The sequence below is a fragment of the Balaenoptera physalus genome (genome assembly GCF_965194825.1).
Source record: "Balaenoptera physalus genome assembly, chromosome: 15".
Lineage (NCBI taxonomy): Eukaryota > Metazoa > Chordata > Mammalia > Artiodactyla > Balaenopteridae > Balaenoptera > Balaenoptera physalus.
The window spans coordinates 59,020,451-59,034,737 of record NC_138894.1 but is presented as its reverse complement, the minus strand read 5'-3'; the positions used below and the strand labels follow the sequence as shown (position 1 = coordinate 59,034,737).

General features: G+C 56.9%; 1 protein-coding gene across 9 annotated transcripts in view; it reads left to right on the top strand.

Moving 5' to 3' along the window:
• Positions 1-14,287, top strand: part of TTC7A (tetratricopeptide repeat domain 7A) — a 178,599-nt gene that overhangs the window by 115,285 nt on the left and 49,027 nt on the right. For 8 of the 9 annotated variants that reach the window (XM_082427710.1, XM_082427709.1, XM_082427712.1 and 5 more), the window contains 4 exons: positions 2,042-2,159; positions 3,643-3,700; positions 4,892-4,964; positions 7,645-7,805. In XM_082427710.1, coding sequence (XP_082283836.1) covers positions 2,042-2,159; positions 3,643-3,700; positions 4,892-4,964; positions 7,645-7,805 — 410 coding nt within the window. The remainder of the gene's footprint in view (positions 1-2,041; positions 2,160-3,642; positions 3,701-4,891; positions 4,965-7,644; positions 7,806-14,287) is intronic. The other variant, XM_082427713.1, reaches the window with a different exon arrangement.

The window sequence follows — 14,287 nt, the reverse complement described above, 5'->3', positions numbered from 1 at the left end:
CCACCCTCTGCCACGAGGCCTCCTTGGACAACCCCAGCCAGGAGGTTGCCTGCTCTTGGAGCTCCCATGGCCCCAGGCCAGCACCATACAGTGGAGCCTTAATTAAGAGCCACCTTGTCCTGTGGGGTCTCTCCCTCCTTAGGGATTCCATGCGTGCTCATCCGGGCATCCTGCCCCCGTGTCATTGGGCCTCCCCAGCCAGGCCCAGCATAGAGCCTGGTGCTGCAGAAGCCTCAGTGGAGGTTTGTAGGGAGGAGTAGTTACATTGGGGGAGGGGGTCCAGCTCCCCATTTTGCAGATAAGGCCCTTTGGGACGCAGAAATGAAGTGACTTGCTCAAGGCCCTATGTCTGTCGGGCTGAGCCTGTGTCGCGGGGCTTGTCCTATGCTTTTCGCTCAGTCTGGCTCTGACTTCAGGGCCCCGCAGCTCTCCTGAGTCCTGCTGGGACACGTGCTCTGGGGGACAGATCTCCACATCTACAGACTTGGGTCCACCCGGCCAGCCGACACTGGGCAGCAGGCAGCTGTGGGGTTTACTGAGCTGCTGCCTCCCCCGAAGCCCAAGACCTCAGGCCTGATGGTATTACAGGCCCAGCTCCCCAGATGCCCATGTCCTTTCGGTGACCAGCCCACCAACCTGGAGGTGGCCCACTACCCAGGCCGGCAGCTTGAGCTCTACCACAAGGGGGCTAGAGAGCTGCCATTGTCGGCATTTGTCAGGGATGGTGGCCAGGCCGCTGGGATTCAGCCCCCCTCCCACCATCTCTCTCTGGGCTGTCACCTCACCTGCTCTGCCTCTCTTGTAGTTTGAGGGTTTTTATCCCCTCTGTTCAGTGGATTCTCTGCTCCATCAGCCTTTTTCCTGCACATAGCTCACCATGGCTGTGCCCAAATAGTGAACTCAGCCCAACTGCCTCCCCACGGCTAATGGCCTCTATCTCAGGGTCCCCTCATACTCCCAAGGAGGGAGAGTCCACCAGTGCCCCCCAGCTGTGGCCAGTGGTGAGGCCACAAGATGCACAGAGCTGTCCCTCTCCTGCTGGGTGGGGTGGCCTGAGCGGGGACGGGAGCAGAGTGCGGGCTCACTGGCTGGGGTGCCAGAACCCAGCTTCACTTTGTGGGCCCCTCTGGATGGGGCAGGGGAGATGTTCCACACAAGGGGGCCCTGACACCTGGGCGGCAGTGGGGCTGTGGGTATGAATCATTCAGCCCCTTGGTTGGGGGCGGTACCAGTTGTTCTTGGTGACACTGCCACAGCAGGCACACGGGCAGATGACATTCCTGGGTGGGTAGGAGGGAGGGGACCTCTGGGAGGCCTGTGGGCCCTGAGTGGGCACAGCTGAGGCCCCCAGCTGTTCCCTGCCTCCCAACAGGCCTGCCTGCCGTGGGTGCCCCAGAGGGCTGCCTGCGTGCCCCTCTCTCCGTGTCACATGTTGTGTGTGATGTGTGCACACGTGACCTGCGCCAGTTGGTCCCTTTCCAACTGGAACAGTCCCTCCTGCTCTCAGGACAAAAACAACCCCAGGCCTTTTTCCCCTGAAAAGTTAGAGCTCCCGGTGTCAGGGAGCAAGGCCACAGCCAGAGCCAGCGTGGTGGCCTGCCCGCTCTGCAGGGTTGGTGGTGTCCCAGAGGCCCAGTCCCCGAGCCCTGCCTTCCCCCCGCTCCCGGCTTCCCTCTCTCTGCCGAGCGGGGCAGGGACGGACACGGGCAGAGTGAGGAAAGGAGCTGGCACAGACTGGCCTGCTCCTGGGTCCAGGCTCTCAGCAGAGCAGCTGTCGGGGAGCTGGATCCTTGGAGCAAGGGAAGCTTTCCCTGTGAGAGGTGGCGTCCCGTGGTCTTGAGCACAAGGCCTCTGGGTGGGGGAAAAGGTCCAGGTTGTTGCTTGTGGAAGAAACAGCTCTCCTTCCATTCAGTGACTGTGTGGCCTCGGGAAGGCGCCTGGCCTTTGTGGTCGGGCGCGAGGAATTGCAGTTCTGAGGGTCCCGGGCTGGCGACGATGAATGGCGGTCCTCCTCGGTGACCTGCGCCTCTCCTCTTTGCAGCTGAAGGAGGCGCAGTGCTTCGCCATGATGGTGATCCAGCTCGGCGAGGAAGCCGGGGAGTTCCTCTCCAAGGGCTACCTGGCACTGGGTCTCACCTACAGCCTGCAGGCCACCGACGGTGAGTGCTGGGGCCTAGGAGCCTCTGCTCGGGGTGACTCAGGCCTCCTAATGGCCCCCCGGCACAGCCCACGCTGACCTCTGCCCCTGGAACGCCTGTGGCGCTTGCCGTCTGTGATGCGCCACCAGCCCTTGACCGCACAGTGTCTTCTTTCTGGTTCACCTTAACCGTCAGCACCGCTGTCATCTTCTGGGGTCTTTTAAATCCCCCCAGTGCATGGCATAGAGCTGGGTCCACAGCAGGCGTTTACTGAATACTTGTGCTTGGTGCGTGGGTTTGCCGCCTGGAGTCTGGCATTCTGTCCCGAACCCCGCCGGCTCAGCCGTGTGTTCCCCCAGGGATCGGCAGCCACCTACTTCTGTATCCTTGCAGCCTGAGGGAAAGGGAGTGATAGGCCCCCACCCAGACCAAACCCGGAATACTAATCAGTCCCAACCCACACCGCCTGAATGCCAGCCCCTGGGAGCAGGCTTCAGAGGCCCCACACAACGAGAGGTAAGAAGAGCTGGCACTTGCACCACGAGGGGAGGAAGAGGGGTGAGATCCTGGTGCCGTGCCGGCTCCTTGTTCTTGAGTGACGGTAGTCACTGTCTCTTCAAGGTATCGGTGAGGCTCTGATAAGGAACCTGGGTGTCCCTACACACTGGTCAAGTGAGGGAGTCATCAGTCCCTCAGTCAGAGTCCAGAGACCCTCCACGTGCCTTTAATCGTCTAGAAGCAGGGCTGCTTTATAAGCTGGGGACCCCTGACATCCATCCATGCCAGCAGCATCTTGACCTGGTCTGGCTGGAGCCTGACAAGTCATTTTAAAACTTCCCAGGGGTTCAGTGTGCTGCTAAGGCTTCGAATGCCTGTGCTACCGCATTTAAAGATGATTTCATTTACCAGAAAGGTGCCCGGTTTGGGTTAAATCGAGAAGCCTCATGGGGAAAGTATAATAGAGGTTTCTGGTGGCCTCGTGGGAGGGGAGTTAGTGTTCAGTGGGTACAGACAGTCTGTTAGGGACGATAAGAAAGATCTGGAGACGGATGGTGGTGATGGTGGCACGACATGGCGAATGTACTTAATGCCACGGAATCGTCCACTTGAAGTTTGTTGAAATGGTTAGAAAAGAAGAAGCCTCATCAGTGAGGAAGCCCAGCGAGGCATGTGACCAGGACAGAGGTGGTAACTTTTCTCTAGAGGCTTGGGCCTTTGGAAGGGTCAGTGTGGCCCAGGTGGCAAGGAAGGCAAAGGAGTACAAGGATCTATTGTGTCAAGAATCATGCCAGGAGGCTAGGACCAGGGCGACACCTGCACCCCTTCCCCCAGTAACCAGAGCAGAGGGTGGCAGCATTCCGGAGCTGCTTGAGTGCGAGCATTTGCCAGACGGGGTCCCGGTGGGGGCTCTCCCTGCAGAGCTCTGTGCCCTGGGTGGGACAGAGCTGGGTCGGCCCCGCTCCAGCAGCCCCTCATGGCTTCGTCTCCATCCTGTCTCCTGCAGCGACTCTGAAATCCAAGCAAGATGAATTGCACCGGAAAGCACTGGAGACGCTGGAGAGGTGAGGGAGGCCCGAATGGCTGCGTTGGCTCGAGGTGGCTCGTTCTCATGTTCTCTCAGGAGACCCTCTGGTGTAGACAGAGCAAAGGTTTCTGTCCCCATGTTGTTGACCAGCAAACCGAGGCTCTGAGAGCTCACACAGGAAGCAGGGACAGGCCTTTGGGGTTGGGTGGGCGGGTTGAGCCCTTCCACACGAGTAGAGCTCCCCCCAGGCTCAGCTCCCGTCCTGCTGAGCTCAGGGGACGTGAGCTATAGCAGAAAAGCACCTTGCACAGTGACCTACAAGTATAGCAGGGACTCAGAAAGAGTTTTTGCCTCCTGCCAGCCCCTCTGCAACCTGAGGGCTGTGAGGACGCCTACCCCAAGTCCTCACAGATTTCCTGGGAGCCCAGAGTCCAGGAGGGAGGGAGGAAGGGGAGGGAGGGGGAGGCAGAGAAGCCCCTCCCCCAGCGGCAGCCCTTCCTCCCTCCCCAGGCCCATCCTGGCTGAGCCCCCTCTCCTCCACAGCCTGGGGACCCACCTGAGCATCCCTCCCCTTCCTTCCTCTGGCCCATCGCAGGGCTCTTCCCCATGAGCCCCGCGTGTCTTGCTCCCTCAGAGCACGGATGGCGGCTGCTGGGTAGGGGCCTGCCCTGGACTCCTTATGCCAGCTTCCTGGGAGCTCCCCTCTGGGGCAAGCTGTTCTCAAGCCCAGGGAGGAAGGAGAGGCCCATCCTGGCAAACCCCCTCTGAACTCCCAGGATCAGGGGACATCTCCTTCCCTCCCCCGCTGGCTCTTCATTCCCAGCGCTTCTTGCGCAGAGAGGCCATCCCAGCCCCACGTCCTCCGGGAACTGTTCCCTTCTGTCCCGCGGCGGAGAGGGCAGACTCCAGGCTCTGTACCAGGCCACGGCCAGGTCAACAGCTGCCCGGAGGAGAGGGGCTTCCCCCACCCACCAGTCCTGTCCTCCCAGACGGCCCCCACCTCAGCCAGAGCCAGCCCTCTCGGCACCCACTGCCCCTGCCTTGGGCTGCCCGTGGGCTTTCTGCCCCAGCCATCGTCTCCCGCGGGGCAGCCTCCAAAGCGGGCCCAGGCAGAATCTCCAACATTTGGCCCTGCAGCACCCAGCACAGGGCGGGCATGCTGGAGACCCACGTCACACACTGGTTGTCGACCTTGATGGCTGACTTGCTGCTCCCTTGCCCCATACAGAGCCCAGCAGCTGGCGCCCGGTGACCCCCAGGTCATCCTCTATGTCTCCCTGCAGCTGGCCCTCGTCCGCCAGGTGAGTCCTCAACAATTCTAACACCCAGGTCTCTGGGGGCTGCTGATCTTCTCCTGGCCCCACTGCCTTTATCAGCTGTGTGACCCTTTGCAAGTGACTTGACCTCTCCGAGCCTCTATTTCCTTGTCTGCTATGTCAGCACCTTCATACTCCACCTCAGAGGGGCCTAGTAAGGATTAAGTCAGCTAATGTGGTAAAGCCCCTGGCCCATGGTGGGCCCACAGGAAGGGGTTATTCTCTGCCCTCACTCCTCCTACAATATGTCCGTCTCCTGAGAAGTTGACAGGTGACCACAATAAACATTTGCTTGTGTCCTCACCTTCTGTTGAGCTTTCCCCAGGGGTCTGGAGGAGTAGAGTGATTGGCGTGTGGAGCTGTTTCTGTGTGACCCAAAGCTTTCCTCCGACCCTGTGGACGCCACCGGCAGGCTCGGCCTCCGGCGGCTGACGGGGGCCTGCTGTCCGCCAACCACCTTCGACCTACATGGCTCTCCAGGCTGACCTACCTTCCTTCTCCAAGCTGAGCTGTTGGTGCTGAGAGGACACTGGTCTGTCCAGGGAGTGAGGCCGGGCAACCCACCCAGCCAGTTGCCTTTCAGAAACGAGCAAGAGCTCCCGTCGCCCAGGCCCCTCAGAGTCTCTGCTTTCACGTGTGCCCCTCAGGCTGGTGCTCTGTGTGAAGCAGGACCTCTCGGTGGCTTTGATCGGGTGAGCGTGGACGCTGGGCCACTCGGGAACTGCAGACAAGCCAGCAGGGACCCGGGCTGGGCTCCAGACTGTTGGAGAGGAGTCCACAGAGCCCCCATCTGCTCGCGGTCAGGTGACAGGCAGCCTGGCTGACGAGGGTGCTGCCGTACCCCCACTGGCCTGGGCGAGCCCTGCATCTGATGAGGAGGGCGCCGGTGGCCCCATTTGACACCTGAGGCGCTGAAGCTTTCCGGAGCTCAGGAACTGGGAACTGGCCAGGCCAGCACAGTGTCTGCTCCAGAGCCCACTCTGACCCAGTGAAGCAACCCCGTGGGGCTCTAAGTATCCTGTTCCCCTGTCCCATTTGGAGACTGGGCACTTGGAGCCTTGTCCACCGGCCTGGTGGTTGGTTTTACTGGTCGATGTCAACTTCTAGCCCTTGGTCTCATCTTCAGGGAGCTGTGTTTCTAGCCCCTCTCCCCCTGTGCCCCTGGCTCCTGACTTCCAGGTCCTGGAGGAGGCACTTCGTACCTCTCTGCTGCTCTCTCCAGAAACATCGGTCTGCTCTAGTGCTCCCAGGAGCATGGACGCAAAGATACCCGAGACCAGTTTATTTTTAGCCCTCTGTAAAAGAACCGGTGCTTTCCTTGCCAATCAAGTTCCTGATAAACCTTTGGTGATGCATGTTTTAATATCTTTAAGTATTCAGCCGCCTCTGATGAATGGCATCTGTCCTCCCAGAGAGATGGCTGGGCCAGGCCAGTGGAGCCTGGCACCCATTTTCCTTGGGGACCCAGATCTTGGTAACCTCAGGGGGTTGAAGGTCCCTGAACGAACTCTAAGTCCTGCCTGCCTGCCTGGGTCTCTGAGCTCCTCTGGCCTATCCTGCCCAGAGCATGCATGGCTGCTCAAGTCGTGAGGGCTGAGGATTTGGACACCCAGCCCAGAATAACGGGGCAGGAGCAGCCTTGGGGAGGCACGGGCAAGCCAGGCCAGGAGCCACACTGACCTTAGCTCCCTCCTTTACTTTCCATGACCTTTCCACAAGGGGAGGTCCCCGTGGGAGGACTCTGGGCCTGGCAGTAGTGCCCACAGCCTGTGCAGAGGCCGGGTGGAGACCAGGCATGTGCCAGGCACGCCAGGGACCAGAGGCCCCAGCTGACCTGTGTCCTGTAGGCCCCTCAAGGAGCATTGGGGACCAGGGTCTGAGGTTTGGTGAAAAACAAGACTTTCTGAAAAGGGCTCCTGAGAGGTTCCTGGGAGGACGGGGTCCTGGTGTGGACAGAGTCCTTCAGGACTGGAAGAAAGGATCTTACCTGTTCAGTAGCTGCCTGGGCTTTGGGGGCTTGAAGAGGGAAACTCACGTTTTCAAACGTGTTCGATACTCAGCAGGACATTTTTCCTACGTCGTCTCACCCTCTCAGCCACTGTTATAGGTATGACCGTTACCCTCATTTTGCAGCGTAAGGACTGCAGCTCAGACAGGCCAAGTCCCCTGCCCTGGGCGCCAGCTAGGAAGTGGCAGAGCTGGGGTCCATGCCCCCATCTGACCCCAGAGCCTAAGCTCTTGCCACTGTGAGCCTCTGAGTAGGAGGCAGCATTTGTCTGTCAGCCCCCATCACTGCGTGAACAGGTTCGGAGAAGAGTTCCGTAGCTAGTGATCCGGGTGGCCTCTCCTCCCAACCCCACTCCTCCGGTTTAGTTGGTGCTTCCCGGCCGATCCTTCGTGGTACGCTGTGAACCTGCCCCTCTTTTCCCTCTTGCATGGAGACAGCACTAGCTTCCAGGGCCTGACTTTGGACAGCAGATCCCTCTTGGCCATGTGATTTGGTGGGGGGGGAGGGTGTTTTCTCATCAGAGCCCCTGCCTGCCCCACAATGCCTGGGGTCTCACTTGAGTCTGCTGCACCCTTGTTGGCTGGCACCTAGCCCCAGAGTCCGGGGAGAGGTGTGGGCCTTGGGGAAGGTCGCTCAGCTGGCAGTTTTCTCCGGCAGATCTCCAGCGCCATGGAGCAGCTGCAGGAGGCCCTGAAAGTGTGCAAGGATGACGCCAATGCCCTCCACCTGCTGGCGCTCCTTTTCTCCGCCCAGAAACACTATCAGCATGCCCTGGACGTCATCAACATGGCCATCACGGAGTATCCCGAGAACTTCAAGTGAGTTCCCCATGGACACTGCTGGGCTGGCGGGCTGGTCGTGCACACGCTGGGTGTCAGGGCGGGGCGGGGACCTGTGGGCGCAGAGCCTGGCTCTGGTATTCTGTTCTGGCCAGGTGTGAGCAGAGGGCACACACCTGGTGTGTGGTGCGAGGGCAGCTCCATGTAGCCTGTTGTTTGCATTCGGGAGACAGCCCTGGCTCTTGGTCTCCACCCTGCATTTGAGAGATTATTAAAACTGAAATCAGTTCACTTTAAAAGACAGGTCGCTTAGGGAATACTACACGTAGATAAAACAACCTGTGCGGACAAGGGATTAGTTACCTAATCCCAAATATAATACAGCAAGACCTACTGTGTAGAAGTTTATCTTTTACTTTTATACAAATACACGAAGGACAAGGGTCCTCCTCTTCCAGTACCAGTTACCTGGCTTTTTTCCAAGCTCCATCCTCATGCCTATCTGGTAGGGTCTGATGCACGGTCTGCTGCCAGCCATGTGTGTGCACATATGTGTGTATGAGTGTGCCTCTGTGTGTGTGCGTTTATTGTCAGTTACGCTTCGGTGGAAACAGAAACTGTCACGATGAGAGGGTTAGAATCCTAGAGTGGGGAGGGGTCGCCTCACCCGGCCCCTGGGTCAGAGTGCATGTCACAGAAGAAACAAGAGGCTGGGCCAGGCATCAGACACTGTCCTTTTTCTGAGTGAAATCTTGCATGCAGGTGGAAACCGTGAACAGATGGGAGCAGAGCTGTCCTGTGGAAGCCAGGGAAGGGGGCCCACATGCTGGCCCCTCGGTGCCCCCAGCCCAGTGCAGGATCCTCCCGTGCCAGCGTCTCCCATCTGACTGCACGAGTTGAGTGGGGGGTGGAAAATCCACCTGCCACCCAGCCCTGTGGAGTGACCCTAGGGTGTGACCATGGCTCTTTGCAAATAAGTCCATACTTTTCCCCATGGATGAGACCCCTGGATTAGCAGGAAATGTCGCTGAGTCCATTACTGGTCAGGGATCACTGAAGAATGTCATTGCTCTTCAACTGAAAGTGCATCCTGCTTCTGCAGCTGTGCCCTGCATTGGGAACAAGCTGCGTGTGGCTCCAGTTAATTAAACCCCTGATCCAATAAATATCACTGCAGCCAAACAAAAAACTCAGCCCCCTTCGCCCTGACCTCAGCGTCCTCAACAAGGTCTGTATTGCAGGCACTTAAAGGCCCCTGGTCTGGGTCTGTCTGCCACCCAGTGCCTCGCTGGTCCCAGGTGGCTGAGACCTTGTAGAGGCTCTTTCTTTCTGCAGAGATTGCCTTAGTGTAGGAGAGGCTGGCAGGCTGGTGTCAGGGGTCTGGGAGGCCTGGCCCAGGGGGATGCTGGTGGGTGGAATAGACCCCTTTCCTCTTGCGCTTGTGCCCTTATGGGAGCTACAGCAGGTCCCTGGCTGTCACCTGTGGTGCCTCCAGCAGCTTGCCCCTGCATCTTCTCAGCTGCTGAAAGACTGACATCTGTCCTGCCTCCAAGGACTATTGTGAGACTCAGACAAGAAAAGATCTCACAGTCAATTTACAACTGGCTTCAAGGACAGCAGTGGGGGTGGGTCTGGAAGATGGTCCACAGTGTAAGGCTGGGACCTGGGACCCAAGGGAGGCAAGTGCCCGCAGTGGGCCAGGAGGTGGGGGAGGGCGTCCTGCACATGAGGGCAGGGGAAGCTGTGAAAAGGTGTTCAAGCTCCTTAGCTGCACAGGAGGTTGCCATTCCTGGGGGGCAGACTCAAGACTCCAGGAGAAAAACCCAGCTTTCGTGGAGTTGACTTTTGAAAATCTTCCTGAATTCAGGGATTAGAAAGCAAAGCAAAGAGGATCTTGATTTCCAAGCTGTGGGGTGACCTTTAGTTAATGGAGCTTGAGTTTAAAAAGGCAGAAACGTGGTGAGGCAGAAACGTGGTGAGGCAGAGACTGATGGGCCTGCGGGGACAGTGGGAACCTGGCATGGTGGGAACCAGACACCCGAGCAGCTTCCTGAAATCCTGAGGGCTTCTGACGGAGCCCTGGACACATGTGCTGGCCTGGCCATTGCTGGCCACTTTGCCGGGGGCCTCAAGGGGGCAGCAGGCTCCCTATTTGCACCTGGGTTCCACGCCAGGCCAGGCCTCGGAATGCAAGAGATCCCCACAGCAAGCTTGGAGATGCCTTTGCTGGTCCCTTCTCCAGTCCTGGGATTGGGAGGCTCAGCCGGGAGGGTCACGGGGAACAGGCCACTGCTAAGCTTGGTCCCTGAAGCCATGGGCTCCGTGGGGTGCTGGTTTTAGGTAGCAGATTCCTTGTGCTTTAGTCAGGCCGCTTGTAGGGGAGGTCGCCATAGTAACCAAACAACATTCCTGGGCTGATGATGGGAGCTTTCCAATAACCAGCCTGTCAGTCACTGCTCCCACCCCAGACCTGGCAGCCTGCCAGACCGGTTTTGAAAGCCCAGGCTATCGGGCTGACAGAAGAGGAGCAAACTGGTTTGCCCTTCCCTTCCCTTCCCCTCCCCTCAGTGGCAGGGCCGCCTCCTCCCACCCCTCTTGGGTTTCTGGCCAGCCCAGCCCAGGTCCTGGGGGCCTTGGAAGGTCCTGGGGGAAGGGGTGTCGGAGCCCTAGGGAGCTCTCCCCAGAGCAGGAGCTATATGGCCCTCTTGACAAGCCAGATCTCACCACTTGCAAGCAAATGGAACCGGTCACAGCATCTCCCCCAGGAAACCTTGGCTGTTTTGGAAAATGTTTGAGCTGATAAACTAGGCGTTAGCTGGGGCCAGACCGTGACTGAATCCGGCTAAGGCCAAGTTGGCCTCGAGGGTACCGCTCTGATCTCTCCCTGGCCTGCCTCACCTTTTTCTCAGGTTGCGTGTGATAAATTTCTAGAGGTGCATTCCACCGATCAGAAGGGATCAGAGTCCTGGGGCTTCTGTTAATGTCTCTGACTTAAACCCAGCGTGTTTATTGGATGGTTCTTATTAGGGACTTGGAGTAGATCAAAGGGATGCTTAAAATACCAGCACTCCAGTGAGGGGGTTGGAATCAAAGGTATTAGCACAAACATAGTTTATCACTTTGCCAGGTTCATGAAACATTTTTGGCTGCCACATCCCCTGATGAGGACAGGAGCCATGGGGTAAACTTGCAGGCCATGTGGTGGAGGGAAGTGTTAAACCAGGCATAATCACTGGCACCGGCACACTCTTCCCCAAAGGTCAGTTCCTCATCGGTGAAGCTAGCCTGACATTCAGCGTTTCCCTTCGCTGGTGGTTCTTTGCAGCCCTCCTGAGACCTCGCTCCACGTGACACTGCGGTCAGAGGGTCTTCAGTCTCCCTGTAGCCTTCTGTTCACACTCCAACTAGCAGGGTAGATGGTCTAGGTTATTTTGTTTGGGGAAGAGGAAGGAAAGGAAGGAAGACAGATATTTGCAGGTTTTTCCAAAAGGAATTCTTTGTTTTAAAGCCGTTTTAGCTCTTTGCTCCCTGATCCTCACGCCCATCAACGTTTTCTGGTGGCAGGCACTGTGGCCTGGGGCCCTTGGCTTTCAAGCAAGAGTGGCCCAGCCTTTCTGCCCCCGGGAGAGGGCTCAGGAGGCGAATTCGTGCCCATGAAGTAGGGCTGGCCTCCCCTCTGCAGTGGGTGGTCTTCAGGTCCCCAGGTCTGCTCACTGGGCAGAGATTATAGACCAAGACCAAGGTGTTTGCTTCTTGGTGTCTTATACCTGGCTGGGAGCCAACTTTTGTTCCATCTAAGGACCTGCTTTCTGGAAGTTCTTCCACCCCAAAATGGTTATGGAATGGCTCTGTGTGGTTTGTGTTCATATCTTTCAAGGTCAAGAATTTGTGTTTGGAGAGTCACCTGGGGGTAACTGGAGGTGACCTGCAGCTGAGGGAAGCTGGGCCAGCCATTGGTCAGCAAGGATAAGGCCAGGGGTGCCATGGGCGCAGGCAGCTGTTCTGCGGGTGGGCCAGAGCTTTTGAAGCAACGAGGTGCTAACTCCTGGATGTGGAAGCTTATGGGCTGTCGATTTTAAACGTCAGATCACATTGAATGAATTCGTTCAGAGGTAGAGGATCAGTGTGAACCTTAAAAGACTGGGGGACATGAGTCAGTGTAATCCTCCAGAACCAAGGAAAAATTACTGGTTTTTTAGGGCTAAGAAAAGCTGCCATAAGTGTCCCTTGCAAGTTAGGGATTAGTCTATGGGAAGATAATAAAGATGGGCCTAACTGTGGCCCTCTCCCTTTTAGGGAGGTCCCTCCTGTTAGAGCTTTAAAATAATATCCTCAAAGAGCGAGTGTGTGAGCTTAGTCAGTTAATTGCCCTGGTGGAGTCTCTCCCAGAGGCGTGGCATTTAGAGGAGCCTGAGACCTGTGACCTGGCCAGGGTGAGAGCCAGGTGATTACAGCCCTTGGAGGTGAGGGAGTGGCTGGTACCTACTCACATACGGGCTGCTCCTCCCCTTCTCCCTGCCGCCCACCCTGGGCTGCGGATGGGGCCTCTGAGCCCCACCTCCAGGCCTTCAGGCCTGTCCCTGCCAGTCCAGCCCCAAGAAGTACCCTCCTTACCTCGCCTTGCTTCCAAATCCTGCCCATCCTCAGAGACTCCCCTTGGGCTCCACTTTAGGCCTTGAAGCTCCTGTACTCAGAGCTGAACCACTCAACTGAGTATCTGATTCTCTTCTTCTGTTTCGTTTCCTAATTGCCTTGGATGTGTTTCTTGAGCTTCCCCGAGAGTGTGGAAGCACCTTTGGGGCAGAGATTATGGCCTGTCCTCTGCCTCCCCTTCCTCCCTGTAGGGAACCCACAGCTGGACACCCAGCACACCACTAGACCCCCCGTAGGAGTTGTTTTGTTCGTTGTTCTGGAAGGAGGGAAGGGAACACATGGGGATGTTGGCTCTTACAGCCCTCAGAGCGCTCTCATACCCCTTCACCCTGTTTTGCTTTGGTTTGATTTGTTTACTTTTTGGGCTTTACAGCCCTCCTACTCTAAAGGTAAAGAAACTAACGGGAGAGTTAGATGGTCTCTCAAGGTCAGAAAGCTGATGAGTGGCAAAGCAGGAACTAGAACCCAAGGCAGCTGATTGACTTAACAACCCTGGTACGCTTGAACCCCAAGTGCTTCAATAATAACAAAATAACAATACACCCAGTGCTTGCTCTGTGCCAGGCACTGCTCTAAGCACTTTTCGTGCATTAACTCATTTAATCCCCTCAGCAACTGTGGGAGGTGTAGGAACTATTGTTACTCCCACTTTCCAGATGAGGAAACAGAGGCACAGAGGGCTTAAGTAAGCAACTGTACATAATAGGGGCTAGGTAAGTAGTAATGACAGGTCAAACGTGGACTGAACCATTTATGAAGTGCTAGGCCTTTTATGTGCATTGTTTCCTCATAACAGCCCCCAGGGTGTAGTGATACTGTCATTCCCATTTTACAGATAAGAAACTGAAGCTCTGAGAAGTTGAAATGACTGGCCAGAGGGTACATGGCTACGAGAAGGGAAGCTGGGATTTGAACTTGGGTCATCAGACTTGGGCCCCGTTTTCCGGGACAAGACCCACTTCCTGTAGAAGCCCACGCTGCATGCAGGCTCTGGCCTCCTGGCTGAGGAGTTAGACTTTCCAGAGGCGTGGCCGCCTGACTCAGAGAACAGCCTGCTTTTTCCACTCAATTATGTGTTTTCTATAAAAATAGAACTCTTCATTAAAACAATGCAGCACAGCCATCAGCTGGAATTACTAATTACTGTCCTTTAAAGAGATAATACCCCCTTTTGTGCATTCACCATACCTGCCGCCACCCTCTCCCCCACTACAGAGGGCCAGGAGCCAGAAGCCAGGGCCCCGGAACGCACACATGGGGCAGTGGGACCAGAGGAGAGAGTTTCTGCAGGAGGCTCTGCAGCTTTGTTTCCTTGGTTCCTGGTCATGGGGACCCTACAGCTTTCCAGGCCTCGGTGAGTCCTTGTGACTCAACTTTCTTCTTCTGTTGTCCAACAAAGATTTGTTGAGTGACATTAGGTGAGGCACTGGGGAGACAGAGATAAGAAAGACGTGGTTCTGCCCCGAGCGTAGGGTCTGGTAGGAAAGACCGGTAATGATGGAGCGGTCTCAGGATGAGGGCTGACCTTTCTTGAGGGGTGGCTGTGCACCGGGGCCAGCTGCCTTGACAGTTTCTGTTGCCCTTAGTCCTCCCAACAGCCCTCCTTGGTGGTGCCGTTACTGTCCCTGCTTTACCAACATCCGGTAGAGCTCAGAGAGGTGAAGGCACCTGCTAGGAAGCAGCAGGACCTGGAGGCGTACCTGCATTGCCTGATGCCAAAAGGCCGTGTTTCAGCACGACATCCTCCTGTTTGCTGGGGAGTGAGTCAGGGGCCAGAGGTGGTTCCCTCAGGTACACAGCAGGTACCGTGTTCAAGTGTTTATTGCACACGCTGAGTAAATTTTATAGGGAACTTCTTTCAAGGAACA